Source organism: Phoca vitulina, unplaced genomic scaffold (assembly GCF_004348235.1).
Source record: "Phoca vitulina isolate PV1807 unplaced genomic scaffold, GSC_HSeal_1.0 scaffold46, whole genome shotgun sequence".
In the NCBI taxonomy this organism is placed as follows: domain Eukaryota; kingdom Metazoa; phylum Chordata; class Mammalia; order Carnivora; family Phocidae; genus Phoca; species Phoca vitulina.
This window is the reverse complement of record NW_022589749.1, coordinates 7,573,372-7,593,667: the sequence shown is the minus strand read 5'-3', so window position 1 is coordinate 7,593,667 and position 20,296 is coordinate 7,573,372. Positions and strand designations below refer to the sequence as shown.

The following is a 20,296-nucleotide window of genomic DNA, read 5'->3' as shown; positions in this document are numbered from 1 at the left end:
GTGTGAATCAGGACAACTTCTGACTAACAACACTCATCTGGGTTCAGGAGATATTAAAAAGGAAGCTTACAGAACCAGCGTCAGGCTGAGGATGTGGGATCTCAGTGCTGCCCAGCTCTGGCCAGCCTTCCTCCTTCTGGAGCGGACCTTTATCCACCAAAGAGAATGTCTCAGTCTTGTCTTTTTCTAGAGATACCTTGAACCAGAACTAAAGGTGAAGAAGAAAAGTCATTTGACAACTAACCTTCCAGGATGTTTAAGAAAGCACACTCAGCCCTCCTGCCTTAATATGAAGTATCCTATAACAGAAATATCTTAAGCTTATACAAACACAGACTAACTTGATATCAGTTTTTAAAACTTTTTTTATTTTTTAATTTTTTTTAAGTTTTTATTTTATATTATCTACAAAGTAAAAGTTTTTCCCTTAACTTAAAAGTTGAACCACTGTAGACAGTGATCACTCCATCAAACTTGATTTATAAATAATAACCCGTCATTTTGACGGTAAGAATTTACTGAACCTTTGTCAAGTTTAGTAAAAGGGCGTTCCAAGTCTTGATTTTTTTTTTTTTTTTTTTTTAGCAGTAATAGCAGCAAGAATCACTCTTGTTACTTCTTTTGCTAGCTGATGTGTTCATGACTTTCGAGGGTCATTAAAAAATAAATAACTTCCAGTTTCAGCAAGCAGAGCTGGGGTACTTGCGGGGCTCTGAAACAGCATATGGAATTATGGAACAGCCCACAAGTTCCTAAATGCCTCTACTCGGTCCAAATATCTTCCACTGCAAGTGAACTGTTAGCATTCCTATTGGATGTTACAAGAAATCAACATATATTTTTAAAAAACAAAATAAATGAAATTCTAGTTTTCTGTGCTTCCAGTTGGTAGAAGCAGTAGAAGGGAGGAGGGAATTTGGCCTTTCGGTTCCTCCAGGGCAGCCTTACAACTGCTGTTGGTGGTGGGCTTGTACTGTAAGAAAGAAAAGTGGATATTTAAACAGAAAACTGGCAACACCGCACATTAGCCTAGTGTCTCTGCAGCACATGACTGTAAACTACCCTTGTGCTAGCTGAACAGACTCAAAATTTAATTCACTCTTCCCCCTCCCATCTGCACCAAAAGGGGGAGGGGTAGGTGGGTGGGTAGAAACAAACCAGTCAGATGTAAAACCACTTCAGATAAAACTCCCAGAAGACTTGGGGTAGAAAAAAAGGCCTTAACATACCCCCTCCCCAGATACCAGCCAAGCACCAGTACTGCTTTCAGAGTAACAGGTCAGACTGTGAACTACCGCCATGGCAGCCATCACGTGTGAGAGCACAATCGCAGGGACTTCTCTTCCTGTCAGGGCATAGGCTGGAGCTAAGGCTACACTCAAAACCAATCCACACACAGCACACTTTCTCATCAGTAGTCTTCTCCAGAGCTACAGTCAAACTCTGCCATGGTGGTAACCACCCCCGTCAGACTGGGGGCGGGAAGGGGGGGCGCGGGGCGGGGACTAAGGAAGGAAAACGCTGCCCTGTCCAGCCTACTGTAACAAGGAAGGCCAACGGAGTCCTAAGCACGCATCAGCCACACACAATGCTGCTGCTTCTCATCAAGTCAAATCCTGTATACCATCAGAACACACACAGACTCGGCTCCTGGAAGCCTCAGGCCCTCACACTGAACTGATCATCACAGTCCCTACTGTGCACACTCTGACGGGTCTTGCTAGTTCTCAAATGCGGGGCTTGAAGCGCTGGCCCTGCCTGCCATTCGACCTGTGCGAGCAGAATGCTTTGGGGTGCCCGGCGGCCCCTGCACACACACGCCTCACCTGAAGGGTGCGTCATATAGGGGAAATGCGCTGTTGTCGAGACTGGAATGGGCTGTAGTGCACTTTGAGCGAGGGCGGCCTGGGGACCGCCGGGTGGCTGTGTCGTCATTAGCATCATTGGCGCATGGGCAGTTGGATGAGAAGGAACCATTCCTGACTGTACATGAGCCTGAAACAGAGAGCTCTTTTACGCATACAGGCAACATCTCCAGCTTAAACAACATGTCAACTGTGTTCCTTTCACTAGGCTGGGGCAGGAAAGGCCAACAGGGGGGCCCTCAGGGCCCTTTCTTTTCTCTGGGGACACTCCCTAGTGGATCATCAATTGACCTACAGACATGTTTCACCCTTTAGCAGGTCCTGCAAGGGTGAGGGAGCAGGCGCCCAGCAAGCCTGGGTAAAAATAAGGGGTGCAACATCCTAGCCTTCAACACTTCTGATCGCTGGATTCTATGTTTGTCGGGCAGGATCGTCACAAAGCTCAGATATCTGATCCAAAGGCAGCTTTCTCAACTTAATAGGAGGTGAGATGCAATGATGCTTCAGAATCTGGCTTCTGAGTGGGGCCTGAAGTAGTTTTAAAGATAAACTCCCTTTTAACTACGAAAGCAGGTGATGACAGTAATCTATGGATTCCTTAGCCCTCTCGTTCTTTGCCCCTCCCCTCTGTTTCTTGTCTGCTCACCAGCACATCTCTGTGAAGAATGAGTCGGGGCAGCGAGAGAAGAGACAGTCGGGCCCCTTTACTCTAAGAGATACGCTGACTGAGCAGGAGGAGTGGGCTGCAGTAAATAGCTCCAATGAAATGGGGAGGAGTAATGTGCAATTATCTGGGCCAGCCCCGTGCCCCTAAACCAAGTGATAGTGAGTGCAACCTGGTCTCACTGTCAAGTTGGAAAAGGTTTAGCCAGCCCAAATCGCTGGATCCCAGCTCAGGGGGATATGGCAGGGTCAGGAGGAGACCCCCTTTCCTGCCTCCCATACTGTGCACTGTTCTAGACCACAATAAGCCTTGAATGAAATGCTGTTTTTACTCTCTTACATATTCAAATGGGCCCATGGCATATCTGGACTCCCCTAGAAGTGTTAACCTTTTTCTCTTTCAACACAAAAACACAAAAGTGAGGTTTTAGGAACCCCAACTTGCATGTAAATTCACTTATCTACTTAGCCACCAACCTCTGCTAACCACCTACAGGACCCCCGCTCTCATGAAGCTCCTGATTCAGCCAAACCACCTGACCAAACCGGCTCCCCTCCCCACTATCAAAAGCAAATCAGCCAAGTGCAGTGCGCCACACTACAGAACCCTCACTTGTGCAGAGGAGGACGCCCAAACTTCCCAGAGCTGTGGAACTCTAGTTACAAGGTTGCCTTCTGAAGAGAGAGCTCCAACTGAGTCGCGTCTCCAGCCCCCAGCATGCCAGAGCCTCAGGGGCGCGCTACTCAACATGAAATGGAGTGCAGTGAGCAGTCTAGCTTACACCTGCCTAAGAGAGTTCTGTTATGAAAGCAGCAAAAAGAGCCATCAAATACAGCCGATTCACCCTTAACAGCTCCAGGGAGGGCCTCAAGGACAGTGTTAGAGCCCAACTTCAGTGCAGCTCCTTGTTAAGATAATCTAACTTGGCCCTGGACTGCACTGGACTTTGTCAGCAGCTGACGCAGCCAGCAACCACTAAGATGTCAACCACACCTTTCAACCATTAGAGGCTTACGCTGGAGGTGAGCTCCAAAGAGCCTCCCAGGCTGCTCTTTAAGAAAAATGGGAACACCTGAGTGCTTCCAGCTTCTAGTTACACTGCACCAATGTACAAGGCCAAGCCCTTTCAAGAAGTACAACATATGGTCAAAGCGGGTGTACCGATAGGCAAGGAAATCAAGTGGAGAGATTTCTCTGGAACTCGTTTGACTAACATTCAAGCTGACAGGCTCAGGGCAGTCACCTCAGAGAGCTGAGAATTTGTGAAGCCCAACCTCCCTGCCAGATTTCTGTGTGTGGGTGTGTGTATGTGTGTATGAGAGAGGGATTGGGGGGGGGGGGGGAGTAGGAGGGAGAGAGACAGAGAGAGACAGAGAAAGAGAAGGAGGAAGGGAGGAAGGGAGGAAGAGAGGAAGAGAAAGAATATATATACTATGTATACACATATAGCAGTGAAGCTATATAAACATAGCGAAGCAGACACAGGAAGGAAAGGATCGGGTTGCATTCCAAAATCAGAGGTATTTTTAAGGTCTCAGATGGGAAACATTAAAGGACTGACCAATCAGCAACTTTACTGACCCCATTACAAAACCACACCAACATTCATTTAGGGCCAGATCACATGTATTTGAGTGGGAAAAGGGAGACAGGCAAATGGCATCACACACAGGGTTTCCTAGCTTGCAGAGCATCTGGCTCTTTGCTGCTTATCTGATAACTTTCATATTCTACTTGGTCTTCACAGAAAGTTGGCTAAAGCTGGTTTACCTGAGGTACGTGGGCCATGTGGGGAGGATTGGTGTATGCCGGCTGAACATGAGAAGGATGGATTGTAAAGACGGTCTGTTGTGCTGTTGGGAAACTATTCTGTGGAGACTGCGTATTGGAGGCTGGGGTCATGGCAGGTGGGGTTGGTGCGAGCCCCGCGTGGTAAATGGCTGACTGCTGCTGTGGACTGGCCAAATGGAGAGCCTGGGCGGCCTGGTGCTGATGGTGCTGCAGAGAGACAAGAAAGAAGTGAGAAAACCATTTCCTGAATGAAAAGCAGTTAAGGTGACACACAAAGCTGAACTCCACATATGAAAGCAGGCTCCCCTGGACCCATCTAAGATGAAGGGCAGTGGCAAGTACCAGAGAATGTACAGGGTGGTAAGGGCAGGGCTGGGGGACAAGTGGTGGTTGCAAGCCCTCGACCAAGCAGAGGTAGAACAACAGCACTGCCCCAGGGAACTGAAAGATGTCAAAGAGATCCTTAACTGCCCTGTTAACAAACATGACTGCAGAAGCTAACAGGAAAAAAAAATTGTTGTACAATTGTTAGAAATGAAGTAAAAAAAAAGTCCCAAGCCAATTCCCTATATAATGTTAAATTAGATTTTTCGATCAATGATTTCTAGAACTTACTCAGTCACCTCATTCTCAACATGTATCTTAATAAGACTTAAAAACAGTAACAGGGGGCGCCTGGGTGGCTCAGTTGGTTGGGTGACTGCCTTCGGCTCAGGTCATGATCCTGGAGTCCCTGGATCGAGTCCCGCATCGGGCTACCTGCTCGGCAGGGAGCCTGCTTCTCCCTCTGACCCTCCCCCCTCTCATGTGCTCTCTCTCTCTCATTCTGTCTGTCTCAAATAAATAAATAAAATCTTTAAAAAAAAAAAAAAAAACAATAACAGGGGCGCCTGGGTGGCTCAGTGGTTAAGCGTCTGCCTTCGGCTCAGGTCAAGATCCCAGGGTCCCGGGATCGAACCCCACATCGGGCTCCCTGCTCAGCGGGAAGCCTGCTTCTCCCTCTCCCACTCCCCCTGCTTGTGTTCCCTCTCTCGCTGTGTCTCTCCTCTGTCAAATAAATAAAATCTTAAAAAAACAAAACAAGAAACAAAACCTAGTAACAACCAAAACCAAATCCCAGGGGCACAATGGGCAGTTCGCTATACGCTGCCTCCACAAGGCAGGGGTGTGAGGTGTTTTGATCACGTGGTACCCAGCACAATACTCAGCACTGAAGAAAATGCTCAGTAAACAGAATGAGGATGCAATTCTACAAGACCTGAGTTCCTCCTTACCTGAACAGGACTGGGTGCAGGATGACTTCCACCATGCTGGCTCTGCTGCTGGCCAGTGGGGGTAGCTGAAGGCTGCGGATGTGGAGTATGGGGGTGCAGGGTAGCATTCGGGTGCGCATACTGCTGAGCAAGGGAGCCAGTGGAAACTGAAGTGGAAGAAAAAGGTGTGTGTACAACCGACATGCAGCACGGTCTCAATTGCTCCTCTATGCCTCATCAGCTGAGCTTTCGTGATACTCAGTGCCTAACTCATGCTTTTACCAATCTGTGTTTGACTCCATTTTTAAACCATCCATTTTCTTGAAAATCTTAAGTGTGAAGTTATCGCTTACCAATCAGACTAGCATTTTATTTATATAACACAGCTGTATACATTATATTAAAATCTAATTAAATTTACTCAAAGTAGTCACTAGATTTTCCTGAAAAAGCCACTTAATAGCATCAACAGAAACAATTCACTCTCTCTCTCACACACACACACACACACACACACTTTAGCTCAAGGCCATCATCTGGCTAACCTCACCATGCTACTGCCCTGGAGCAGGCACAGTGTCCCATGGGCACTGACTGCATTGGGGGGACTGGGGGAAAGGGCTGGGTAAGGTATGTGGCAAGGTCAGGGCTCTGTCTTCATGGCCAAATGACCATAATCAATCTCAGCTGATCACAGAAGTCACTCTGCCACTCAGTTCATTCCCTGGACCCTCCCTACTCAAGGATCTCTCTCACCTTTGCTTTAAAAAAATCTATTAAATGGAATTACCTAAACTATGTAGAAAAATGAACTCCCTTCAAAGCATCCCAGCCTTTAGAAAGATTTGTACTAGCTGGAGTAACTTCAAAGGAAATATGATGGGCCACTCTTAAGTAAAAATGTGTTCATTTGAAGATAAGAACCTAAAGCCAATTCTTTATGGATCTCCGCAAGAACCATACCTTGACAGGAGATTAGGTATAAATTCATTTGTTCATGTATTCCCAAAATAGCAATTTGAGAATCAAAATCACAATAAGATGAGTTCACTGCTTCCAGTGACTACTGACAGCACACGGATACAAATCCAACCATGATGTGGCAATGAGCTGATAAACAGTTTTCTCAAGACCCATCCCTAGCAACATAGGACTTCCAGCCTTCTCTCAAATTCATCCTAAAATTCCAGAGAAGCTAAGTCCACACACAGAAACAATTCCAAAATAGCTCCTCATGTTCTTCCTATGACATGTGTGCAAAAACAGACATACAGGGGACTGACAGGAAGAAACAAGCACTGCTTTGAGATCAGGCCCTCTAACTCTGGCAGTCTAATGCCAAGAGTCACCAGCATAAGTGACACCCGGCATGTCCCATAGAAATGTTATGCAGAGGATTAGGCACAAGAAGCAATTCTGTAATGCTTGATGTTATAGGGCCAAAGGCCACCAATATTCCAGCCTAACTGGTTATCTCCCCAACTGTATATGTATATATGTATTTTTAAAAGTAGACTCTATGCCCAGCATGGGGCTTGAACTCACAACCCTGAGTTCAAGAGTTGCACAGTCTACCAACTGAGCTAGCCAGATACCCCATATACATATCTTTTAAAAGAGGCAAGGGCAAGGCAAAGAGCCAGTGCGAGGATCACCTGTGCATCCACTGCCAATGTCATAGCAGGTATTAATATTCATTAATACCCAGATTAAACAAAACACTTTTGTTTATACACTGAAAAAATTTCCCTAACTGGAAGAGTTAATACACATTGGAACATATTAACCAGGAAAGTTGTAGCATGATATTCTCTGGATGTTTTTAGGAAGAGTCCATGCCTGTCTTCTGGGAGCTGGGAAGAATAATGTGCTAATTGCTTTCCTTGAACTCCATGGTCCCCTGAATCTATAAAAGTCAGTGTCTTTCTTCTAATTCATTCTTCACCATCATATTCATTAGGTTAACTTTCAGATCCCCCCAAACTGTCTAGGCACTGACTTGGTCTAAAAGACTTGATGTAAATTTTGAACCTGACTCTGCTCTTATAAAAATGTTACACTCGGGCGCCTGGGTGGCTCAGTTGGTTAAGCGACTGCCTTCGGCTCAGGTCATGATCCTGGAGTCCCTGGATCGAGTCCCGCATCGGGCTCCCTGCTCAGCAGGGAGCCTGCTTCTCCCTCTGACCCTCCCCCCTCTCATGTGCTCTCTCTCTCTCATTCTCTCTGTCTCAAATAAATAAATAAAATCTTTAAAAAAAAAAAAAAAAAAAAATGTTACACTCATTCTTCAAATTTACTTTTTTTTTTTTTTTTTTAAAGATTTTATTTATTTATTTGACAGAGACACAGCGAGAGAGGGAACACAGGCAGGGGGAGCGGGAGAGGGAGAAGCGGGCCTCCCGCTGAGCAGGGAGCCCGATGTGGGGCTCGATCCCAGGACCTGGAATCATGACCTGAGCCGAAGGCAGACGCTTAACGACTGAGCCACCCAGGCGCCCCAAATTTACTTTTAAATAACTATAATAGGGGCGCCTGGGTGGCTTAGTCATTAAGCGTCTGCCTTCGGCTCAGGTCATGATCACAGGGTCCTGGGATCGAGCCCCGCATCGGGCTCCCTGCTCAGCCAGGAGCCTGCTTCTCCCTCTCCCACTCCCCCTGCTTGTGTTCCCTCTCTTGCTGTCTCTCTGTGTCAAATAAATAAATAAGAATTTAAAATAAATAAATAAATAAATAACTATAATAGCCACATGCAGCTAGTGGCTGCTGATCACACAGCACAATTTACAGCACACTTTTATTATCACAGAAAGTTCTACTGGAGGATGCTGTCTAGAGTCATTCACGGGCCTTTTTTTTTTTTTTTTTTTAAAGACAATTCCACCCCAACGTGGAGTTCCGACCCTGAGATCAAGAGCCCCATGCTCTGCGGACTAAGCCAGCCAGGCGTCCCTCATGCTCCTTATTTTCACAGTATTAGCGTTAAAATCCTCCCTACCCCCAAGCTTCTTAAGTGTTTCATTTCTAACAATACTAAATCTATCTAGGGGGAAGCAATTCCTGAATCCCAAATTCAATTTATGAGGTTTCATAAAGACAAAGTACAGAATCTCGGAGATTCTATTTTTTAAACTTTATTTATTCAAGAAATGTTTGTACTTTAATAACCTTCCACGCAAAGTTTTAAGGAAATAAAAACAATAAATAAATAAATTCTAGCTGGGTGCTATATTATTAATTTCCGACATAAAAACATTACCTCACCCAAGGAGAATAATTACGCCCATGAAATCTCATAATGAAGTAATTCATCAATTAAAAAAGGTTAAAATCTTGAAATTTGGAAAAAATTAAAGATGAAATTTTTTTAAGATGAAGTATGTTTTACTGTGCATTTTTAAAAGGCATCTCTGTGGATAGTAGTCTACCAACACTGAAAGGCTATAAAGTATTCTAATTTATATCTCATTTGCATTCATAGCACAAATACTTCAAGTAACCCAAACTGTGTGCATCTACACAGGCTTTTGCTTTGAAAAAAAACCCTATCCTTTCCGTACCTAAACAAGAGCAAACTACAATGCACTGCAAGAAAAATCAAGCACATGTAAATATGCATCATTAACTGCAAATAAAACTTTAAAAGGTTTAATCAGAAATAATTTCCTTTGTTTATCTTGTTGCTTAAAAGATACCTACTAAGCAAGTTCCTCATCCAGGAATTCTTCCCCCCACTCAAATACAAAAACTGGGTAGCTAATTGGGAAAAATGTGAAATTGACACTTTTTAATTCAATACTTACATAACAACAAAAATATAGTCAGGTTCCTTTAGTAAAATAAATGAGGAAAAAATCTACTAGAATTAGGGAAAGGGAGAAGGGGAGAGTGAAAGACAGTAAATGCTGGGCTTTACTGAGCTGAGTCTACCAATTAACTGCTTTTATTGTAATTATTATAATTATTTCATTAATTTAGCTAAAGATTCCAAAGGTTAAAAACAAATTCTCTTCAAAATTCTGATTTAGCTATTCATCAGTTAAACTTCTATTTATAAAAATTAAGTTGCCTTCATGAAACCCAGATGAATTCAGGCTAATCAAAGAAGTATTGCTTTTTTGGGTTTTACCTGGTCCGGAAGTTTCCCACTCACTGTGTTCCTTGATACAAGCGTTTAAAACTCTAAATGTGTGACTTGTCAAAATCCCCGCAACACTAAACACATTATAAAAATTGTTTCCTAAGCCATGACCTTACTGAAGCCAATTCAGTCCATAAGGCTGTGAGTTTAATTTTTAACCAGGTTTTATCATTTTGACCTTGGATGCACAAGTCAGGAGAGATCACCAGCACTGTAAAACTAAAAACGAAAACAAAATCTTCCCATTTGATGTTAAATTCAGAAAAAAGGAAGTGAAGGAAAACTGAATTCTTAAGAGGGGAGTAAAAGGCAACTAGACCAAACCATGACAAAATGGCTTGCGGGGAGGGGTGGTACAAAGCAGCAAATTAAATTACAAATAGTAGCCCCACTGTTAGTTTCTTTTAAAAACTAGTAATTCCTTTCAGGGGATGTTGTACTAAGGCAGTTAATACTTAGGTTTGATGATTAAGGACCTTTTAGCTACTTCAGGAAACTGACTCCAAAATTACTATCAGAGACAGTAAGATGGTGAGGATAACTACATTTGAGACCTCAAATTGAGTACATAATAAAATTAATTACTGACACTGTCTTTTACATACTATATCACATACAAAGTTTCCCTTTCATAGTATAGATATACAGCAAGACTCCTTTTTAAAGAGCATCTATTAAAGGATTAAATTTGTTAACAATTCCTAGCACCAAATGAATAACATGTACACACTTATTTTTGGATACCAAGTCATGACACAGTTAATGAAAACTTAAGTCAAAATATCTTCTCAACTTTTTAAAATCTGGCATTTAGTAGATTTAGACATTAAGTCTTTCTAAAATAATCCAAAATTTAGTATCTAAAATCTTAATCCTTAATATCCCTTAGAATATAGTATTCAAGTGACTCATTCCTGGCATACATTTCTGAAGGACTTGTGCAAGTCAGTACCTTTCTTATCCAAATACCAAAAGTCCATGACTAGCCTTATTTTAAAACTGCCCTACAAAATAAAGAGGACACACCTTACACGTTCATTTCCAAAAGAGAGCCCTGCCCAGACTTTCTCCATTTAGGAGCCATTGTTTAGTTACCTTTTCACTGGTGGTGAGAGAGGCCAGGGCTGCCAAACATAATCAAGCAGTCAGGCTGCGCTTTCCTGATGAAGCTTAAAACATCCTGGGGTCTACCACCTAAATATTTTAAACCTTCTTCAGTCATGCAAAGACTGAAAAGACAGAAATGTTTCTTACCTAGAATTTCAACCCTATTCAATTAAAAAATCCTTTTAAGGATAAATTTCTTCTCACCAGGATACTGAAAAAGCCTAATATTTTAAGCTTTTTATACTAAATTTGTGGGTTGGTTTAAAAAAAAAAAAAGGCAGTTCAGCAGAAGTTTCTCTGAACAAGGAAAATATTAGGCATTTCCAAAACAGTCGTCACATGTTTGCTTGGTATGCAAAAATTAATTTCTGAAGCAACTCAATTTTTTAATTAACTCCAGCTTTCTTAAGCTGGGTTGTATTTCCTTTTTTAAAACTCTGAATTATTTACAAATATACATATATTCAACGATTTTGTCTGGCACAAGGAAAATATTGCTCAACAAGTCTACTCCCTTAACATGTATTCTTTAAAAAGTGTTTTACTGTTCAGTTAAAATTAGTATAAAAAACCCAACTCACTGGCAAAGTAGAAAGAAGGGCTTGTCTCCTTGTTGTATGGTAATTTGGGACATGCTGAATTTGGGAAATAGAAAGGTAAATTAGCCTTCTGAGGTGTGCATTTTCCTAATTTTCTGGAAAGGTTGACATATTTAGTAATTTTTTTTGTATTCATGCATAAATCATTTTTCTTATTTTACAAGAGATGACAAGCACTTTAAACATTGCTACAAAATTAAACAAGAAAGGACTGAACCAAAAGATACTTTTTCTTCTGTACTGATGTGTCGAGTTCCACATGCTGACTTGCTTAAATGAAAGGAATAAAATCATTATCTAATCAAAAGACCAACATGGCATTCCATTGAACAACCTGAATATAAATAATGTACCAAAATAAGAGAATATTTACCAAGTTTAATTCAAAAGACTCAAACAATTTTGTATATCATTATTAATAGAAGCATCATTATTCTGTAAGTTATTTATTAGGCATCTGGAAGTGAACCCAAAAATTTAGAAACATATAATGGTAATATTAAACATGAGTATAATATCATTTCTTATTAAAATATCTACATAAATGGGTGTGTGTATAAGTACATTTGGAAGGATATGCACCAAAATGTTAACAGGTAGTTGTCAAGTGGAAGGATAATAGGTGCATTTTAAATCTTTTTGCCTCCTGTATTTTCTCATTTATCTGCATTAAACTACCAAAAACAAACTCAAAGAGGATTCTGGATCTAACTCTTCCTGATGGCTTCAGTTAGTAGAGAAATTTTCGTTACTACTATTTCTGAAAGGGAAAACACCGCTGCCAAAAAACAAAATTAGGTGAATTAGGAGACCAGGAAACAAAAAGTAACTTCTTAGGAGGGAAGGGGCGAAGGCAATGATTTTAAGTTAGATTAAGGTCAAAGAGATGAAGTTTGTGATCAAACTCCTAAGATAACTAGAAAGAGAACAAGGTCAAGAACTACTTAAAATGTCTAATATTTCTCCTAGCAATTTAGCTGTTCAATAATCTGTCAGCATATTTATATTAAATATACCAACCATTTAAAGACAATAATCAGTCTTTCATTTTGTAGTCCTTAGCGCCCTTTCTATTCTCAAAGCCTTTTGCTATGGCTGTTAACAATGAAAAAATGACCAAAGGGTGACATAGAACTGTCGCCAACATCTGGGTGCATATTCTTTTGTTGGCATAAAAAGTTGAAAATATTTAGATAGAATGAAGCTTCAAAATAGACATAATTCATACTCAAAATACTTGGTTCCTTTGGGAATACGCAATACAAACTGTTCAAGGGAAAGAAGTGTAAAATTAGCATTTCCATGCAACAGATTTGTCTTAGTTTAAAATAATGTACTTTTAAAAGTGTCTTGGAAGATCTAAAATAACTGAAATAAATTATTGAAGAATTAATGAACTTTCTTTACTAGGTTAAATTATGGCTTATGATGGCAAAAAATAAAACAGTTCATTTTCTAGTGTTCTTTTTAGAGTATGAAGTATCCAAATGAGAACCTGAGTAACCAGCAACAACCACATCAAGTCCACAGCCTCACCCCAGCCTGCCCTCATCAACAGACGTGAATTAACTACAACCTGTGTAAACTGCAGGACAGTAGTTTCAGGTCTGGCTGAGCAACTTCCTCCTGGCAATAAAGAACTAGTCTTCATGACAAATCACGCCAGATTTCACTGGACATTAGACCTAGTGTTTTGTTTGCAGTATTTCCTATTTACCCACATATGAATTGACTTCAGGGTCCAAGGACAACTACTTTTCAAATGTAAATGTTTTGGGAAAGTAGTTATAAAACCACTAGCGTCTTAGATACAGTATTTACTATACAGGCTATTTCAAACCCATGAACATCCATCCAAAAGACAAAACCAGATGCTGGCAGTGAGTGAACACACTGAGGAGAAAGATTCTTCTCAACATCACAATATCACTACAATGTCTCATAAGCATGGGTACACAAATAGCTATTCTCTAAAAAGTAATGGAAATTTTAGCTCAAAAAGTTTGTATCTTATTCCAAGAGGAGTATGCCAGAAAATGGGAGGGGAAAAACGTTTTTTTCCACTTGTTAAATCATGATGTATTTACCAGAAATATATAAAAAATCATAATGAACTTTTTCACTTAAGCCTTTAGCAAACCAGAAAATTGTTGAAATGTATACAAATTGCTTAAAAGCATATGTGATGAACACGCTTTTATGCAATTTCATACATACTTAGTCCTGGTTAAGACAAGCCAATGAAAAGCAATCATAACCAAAATCATAAGCCCAATCAGTCTGTTGGTATTTTTTTCAATTAAATTATGAATGGGTTTCTTGTAAGAAAGTTTCCCCAAACGTGGCAAATACATCATTTTAATTTAAAGGGCATAATCCACAGTAGAAAGTTTTAAGTGATAATGTGTAAAATAAAGATTGGATTTAAGCATTTTACAAAAACAATGCCTTTAATCATTTAACATTCCTATCACTGCAAACATGTGCAGTGGGAGCATGCCTCCAGGAAGAAAGCACGAGCAGCGGGTTATGGGTGACAAGAAACTTTACTGCTGCTGAGTCCTTATTCCTATGAACCTACAAAATATCATAACTGTAGTCATTAAAAAGGTTTTAAAAGGTTTAAAAATGAAATGTCCACATAATTGTTTGTAATGATAATTTCTCATAGTGGTATACTTTTCATTTGTATGAATAAACTTAAATTTCTTTCCTCCCACTCCAAAAAACTGAAATGCCAATGAGAAAACCTAAATGACAGTACAGGAGTGCTCAGGAAAGTTCAAAACAAAACTTACATCTTAATGAAACTAGCACTAAAGTTTTTTGAAAAATATAATATGGGTCAACTCACTGACTCTATTATTATAAGATATGAGTGGGAAATGTCATTTTAAATTGTCGACATTGAAAACTGTATTATTTTAGTACTTTAGACAGATGCAAAGTTGACCTGCACAAAGTTCACCAGCCACAAAACTAAGATGGAGACTTTTGCCTATTATTCTTTTCTATATTAATTATTTTAATACGATACTTCTCATTTTAATTTTACCATTGCTTACAATGATTATATTTAAAGTGTGATTCATGTCTAAAGGAGATCCAATATTATACTATTTTGACCCCTTAAAATCAGCATGAGGCAGAAACACAGTAGCATTCATTTTAACAAACAGCAATAAAAATATGTAATGCCAATGGCTGCCAGAGGGAGGAGTGAAGCAGAATGTTTTCTTGCTAGAGAGTGCTCTCATTGTGGTAAAACTTTCTTGCATGCCTTAGGCAGGCCATACCAAATGGTTGTAATACTGATGAGGAAGAGGAGGAAGAGGTCTTTCTCCACAAATGATACTTTCTGTTACACAAATCATTCTATTTCACTTAAAATAAGGAGAGATATTTGAAGACAGACAAATTTCAGGAACAGAAGTTGAAATGATGTTGCCAAGACTTACAGAAATGGGTTCATCTTTTCTTTAGATTCTTGACCCTCAATGGTATAAAAGGCTAAGTTATTCTTAAAGTTTCTTTTCAGAGCTTTAAAACAAATTACTAGTCACTCACACTGAAAGAGACAAACAAAATGCTTCCTACCATACATCGCATGCGTCTGCTCATGAGCCCCGTACTGAGTTGCTGAAGAAGACACTAAACCAGGCTGGGCATGTGCTGGCGGTGCCATCATTCTAGCATTACCCTGTATCACAGGACTATAGACATGAGGATGCTGTGTTCAAACAAAATATAAAGAAAATACATTAAAGTATCGAATAGAGTCAAGCAAATTTTAGTTAGATGTCTTAACTCCACGCTTTCCAGGTTTACAGAAACAACTCTGAAAATCCTAAAATGAATGTTCTTGGCTATTTCCTTTGAAATACTTACATTGATCAGCAACCTTCTTATACTAAAAAGGCCCCCAAATACTTAACTATCTACCTCACCATAACACAGAGCACAAAATGTAAAGGAAAACCCCTTTAACCATATTAAAGGTTAAAACTGAAAGTTATTTAAATGGAACAAAAATAAAGAGTTAGATCATATCAGCCTTACCTGAGACTGATAATGTGGCACATGCTGAACAAGAGGCTGATTTGGAAACTGCTGAGGACTATAGGCAACATATTGTGTGGAATAAGCTGGTGGGGTGGCCACAATTGGTGGGCCCGCTGCTGAGGCTGGGTGCATCATGGTGCTCTGATGATGCTGGTCTTGCCGCTGTTGGGGCATATTTGGTACTGCAGAAAAGATGACTTAGTATTAGAAAATACCATCTCCTTAGAATCAAACACACGAACACGGTCCACGAGGCTGTGCATGATGTGACCCTCCTGCCTGCCTCTTCAGTGCCATGTTATACCACTCTCACCACCACTTCAGCCACTCTGGCCGATTTTCCTATTACATATGCCTCAGATACCAATCCCCAACCCTCAGCTTGGACAACTTTGACTCATCCTTCAGGTGTCAGCCTGAAAGCAGCTTCATCGGAGACCCTCTCTAATGACCCCCAGATTTGATCCTGAGTCCCTGTAAATAGACTCTTTAAGCACTATGAAAATTTTCCTTCATACTACTTTCTCAGATAATCCCTATTTGATAAACCGAATTATGCCACTTGCTACAGAAGGCTATTAGAGTTATTCAAAGAAAAACAACAGCATAAGAAAAAAGCCAAAACAGACCCAACACTAAGCTTAACTCTATCTTAATTTCCCATCACTGAATTCTTACACAATCTCTTGCTCTTTCTCAAGACACAGCATCACACACTACAATGTAGCAGGTTTCTAATAGTTCTTTTTAAAAATCACTTTATGTCTTTTATTATTTTTTTTTTTAAGATTTTATTTATTTGAGAGAGACTGAGCGAGCGAGCTCAGGAGCAGGGAGGAGGGGCAGAGGGAGAGGGAGAAGCAGACTCTCTGCTGAGCAGAGAGCCCCACATGGGGCTCAATCCCAGGACCAAGATCATGACCTGAGCCAGAGGCAGATGCCCAACCAACTGATCCATCTAGGTGGCCCTACTTTATGTCTTTTATTATTATTCCACACAGATTTCTGCCTCATGGTCCTCCCCGTGTTAAAACTCTAATTAAGAATTCAGGGGCGCCTGGGTGGCTCAGGTGGTTGAGTGGCTGCCTTCTGCTCAAGTCCTGAGATCAAGTCCCGCATCAGGCTCCCTGCTCAGCATGGAGTCTGCTTCTCCCTCTGACCCTCTCCCCTCTCATGCTCTCTCTCACTCAAATAAATAAATAAGATCTTTAAAAAAAAAAAAAAAAAAAGAATTCAGCTAAAAAAAAAGAATTCAGCTCAACTGGGGCGCCTGGCTGGCTCAGTCAGTAAAGGATACAATTCTTGTTCTTGCAGTGTGAATTTGAGCCCCACACTGGGCGTAGAGATTATTTTTTAAAAATTTAGGGGCACCTGGGTGGCTCAGTCTGCTAAGTGTCTGCCTTCGGCTCAGATCATGATCCCAGGGTATTGGGATTGAGCCCCACATCGGGCTCCCTGCTCATGGGGAACCTGCTTCTGCCTCTCCTTTCTGCCGGTGCTCTCTTCTCTAATATAAAAATCTTAAAAAAAAAAAAAAAAAATTCAGCACAGCTGTCATCTCCTCTGTAGTATCTTTCCCAGTTCCCCCAAAGGAGCTAGCAGCACGCTCTGTGCACCTTCTCCTTACATGTCTATTAGAGCACTGATTGTTGTCTGTGACAGGTTTTGTGGTGTGATGTTAACAAAGCCACCTGAGGGAAGGAACCATGAACCACCGCTTACAACAAGGTAGGAGGCATAAAGAATGTATAACTCGGCATGTTCATAAAATCATCAGAATTATATAAGTAGTTACTAGTTGAGAGAATTTGTTTAAATATTTCAATTTTCTGGGGCACCTGGGTGGCTCAGTCGTTAAGCGTCTGCCTTCGGCTCAGGTCATGATCCCAGGGTCCTGGGATCGAGCCCCACATCGGGCTCCCTGCTCAGCGGGAGGCCTGCTTCTCCCTCTCCCAATCCCCCTGCTTGTGTTCCCTTCTCTCGCTGTCTCTCTGTCAAATAAATAAATAAAATCTTTTTTAAAATAAATAAACAAAATATTTCAATTTTCTTGCTAAAAATTTAATGACTTTCTGAAATTTAGGAGAGCTAGTTATATAGTGTTTTATGTATTTAGAAAAGCAAATGTGGAAATGGAAGAAACGTGTATACAGTAATATTGTTCTGAATTTGATCTTGAGAGTCCATATAACTGAAAAAGCAATTCCTTTTAGTAAAGAAAAGCCACCCCAAACTCCTATAACATTTTTAACAAATGAAAGTTCACTATTTCTTTTGATACTTGATTATAACCCTCATACATTTAAAAAAATTAAGTAAAAAAGCCAGTCAAGTGTACAATCTTTTTTAAAATTAAAATTCTAGGGATGCCTGGGTGGCTCTGTCAGTTAAACATCTGCCTTCGGCTCACGTCATGATCCCAGCATCCTTAGATCAAGCCCCACATTGGGCTCCCTGCTCAGTGGGGAGCCTGCTTCTCCCTCTCTCTCTGCAGCTTTCCCTGCTTGTGCACACGCAATCTCTGTCAAATAAATAAATAAAATCTTTTTTAAAAATTTAAAATTCTGTTATACATACAGAAAATACTTGAATACAATTTTAAAACATAAAAAATTCAACAATACTAAACAAAATCTTCCATCCCACTATTTGCATACTATTTTTTTTCCACTAACAGCAACCACTGTGCATGGTCTTCTAGATTATCTTCTATGCATTAGTACATATGCATATGTATTTATAGACATATACTTGGGTTTATGGTATATTTTCTTCCTTAAATTGAATTTATCTTAATATTAAACTATAATTTAGATGGACCATAGTTTAACCATTTCCTTATGTCCAATGGTTTTCAACTGAGAACAATTTTGTCTTTCAAGGGACATTTGGCAATTATCTGGAGACATTTTGGTTGTCAAAACTGGGAGAAGGGGAGTCCCGCTAGCATCAAATGGGTAAAGGCCCAGACGCCTGGGGGGCTCAGTCAGTTAAGCATCTGCCTTCAGCTCAGGTCATGATCCCAAGGGTTCTGGGATCGAGTCCCGCATCGGGCTCCACTTCTCCCTCTCCCTCCCCCTCCACCCCCTGCTCATGCTCTCTCTCTCTCCCAATCGCTCTCTCTCTCAAATAAATAAAATCTTTTAAAAATATATTTTTTAAAAATGGGTAAAGGCCAGGTATGCTAATAAACCAAAAATATCTGTCCCAAAATGTCAACAGTGCCAAGGCTAAGAAATTCTGCTCTGTGTTGATCAGGTTCTTGACTTTGGCATATTTTTAAACATAACAAAATTTTTCTCACCGGTTGTAAAAAACATTGCATTTGAACCACCAAGAAGACAAAGTGGTTTTATGCAAAGGCCTTACTATCATGCAGGAAAGATATGCCTTATACAATCTATGACTGCATTTCAGAAGCAAGTTCTTGACAGATAAAACAGCACGATACAAAATTAACACAAAGACAGCAATAGCCTTCATACATAGTACACTTCATAAACTTAAACTTACTTCATAAGTAACTACTTAAACTGCAGTGGAAAACACCCTGGTTTATAATAACAATAAAAAAAGAAAATACCTAAGGTATAAACTGAAAAAGCACACACTATCTTTTAAGAGAAACTTTAAAAAAACCACTAAAGATACAGAAGCAGATTTAAAGAAGCAGAAAGGCATAATTGTTCTTGCATAAGAAGACTAAATAAAAAGACAGCAATTCTCCCCTAAGTTAATATATAAATTTTTTTTTTTTTTTTTTTAGATTTTATTTATTTGCGAGAGAGACAATGAGAGACAGAGAGCATGAGAGGGAGGAGGGTCAGAGGGAGAAGCAGACTCCCTGCTGAGCAGGGAGCCTGATGTGGGACTCAATCCCGGGACTCCAGGATCATGACCTGAGCCGAAGGCAGTCGCTTAACCAACTGAGCCACCCAGGCGCCCAAATTTAATGTGATTCCAATAAAAATGCCAATTGGTGAACTGAATGTTAAAAACCATGAGTTTGTACTGACAGAACAACAAAAACCGTCATTGGTCAACCTTTAGAGGATAGTATGAAATCAACTCATTATTTTGAGAACTTTCTTGAAATGATGACATTTTAATTGCACAAACTATATCTCACAGTAACCAGTTTGACAAGGTAAAGTTTTTCTTTTTCTAAGATTTTATTTATTTATTTATTTGTCAGAGAGAGAGAGAGAAAGCGCGTGAGTGAGCACGCACAAGCAGGGGGAGTGGCAGGCAGAGGGAGAAGCAGGTTCCCTGCTGAGCAAGAAGCCTGATATAGGACTCGATCCCAGGACCCCGAGATCATGACCTGAGCCACCCAGGCAACTATAAAGCTTTTCTTTATAGAAATATTCCATCTAATAATTGAAGAAGGGATAATAGAGAATGTCACCATCTTGCAACCTTTAATGAAGTGATGGATCTAGGGCTAGACAATGATTGTCAGTGGCCGCTAAAACAGAGAAGAGCTGGTAGGAAATGTTGTCCCGAACAGATAAGGCTATCCTAACTATCACAAAGAAGAAAGGTATCATGTGACTCCTAATGATAGTACATACTTCATCTATGAGACATTCTAGATTAAATTTAAAAAACTATAACCTGATCTTATCAAGCCTCTCTAGATATCTACTATAGGTTTGCAAGGATTACAGAGAACAGAGGGCCACTTTAAACACCACCACAGAGATGCAATCCCTGAAATTCAAACTGTAGGAAAGAATACAGGACAAAGAAGCTGGATTTAAGTAAAATGTAAAGGGGGGGGGGGGAACTCAAGGGAAAACTTTGAGACTTATCAT

General features: G+C 40.4%; 1 protein-coding gene across 10 annotated transcripts in view; it reads right to left on the bottom strand.

The window, feature by feature from the left end:
- Positions 1-378: 378 nt before the first annotated feature.
- The window catches only part of ATXN2 (ataxin 2), a 118,315-nt gene continuing 98,397 nt past the window's right edge, over positions 379-20,296 (bottom strand). For 3 of the 10 annotated variants that reach the window (XM_032431515.1, XM_032431509.1, XM_032431513.1), the window contains 6 exons: positions 15,477-15,661; positions 15,015-15,147; positions 11,400-11,453; positions 5,595-5,740; positions 4,300-4,527; positions 379-1,995 (listed from right to left, as the gene is read on the bottom strand). In XM_032431515.1, the coding sequence (XP_032287406.1) occupies positions 1,660-1,995; positions 4,300-4,527; positions 5,595-5,740; positions 11,400-11,453; positions 15,015-15,147; positions 15,477-15,661 (1,082 nt within the window). In that variant the 3' untranslated portion in view covers positions 379-1,659. The remainder of the gene's footprint in view (positions 1,996-4,299; positions 4,528-5,594; positions 5,741-11,399; positions 11,454-15,014; positions 15,148-15,476; positions 15,662-20,296) is intronic. The other 7 variants (XM_032431506.1, XM_032431507.1, XM_032431511.1 and 4 more) reach the window with 5 other exon arrangements.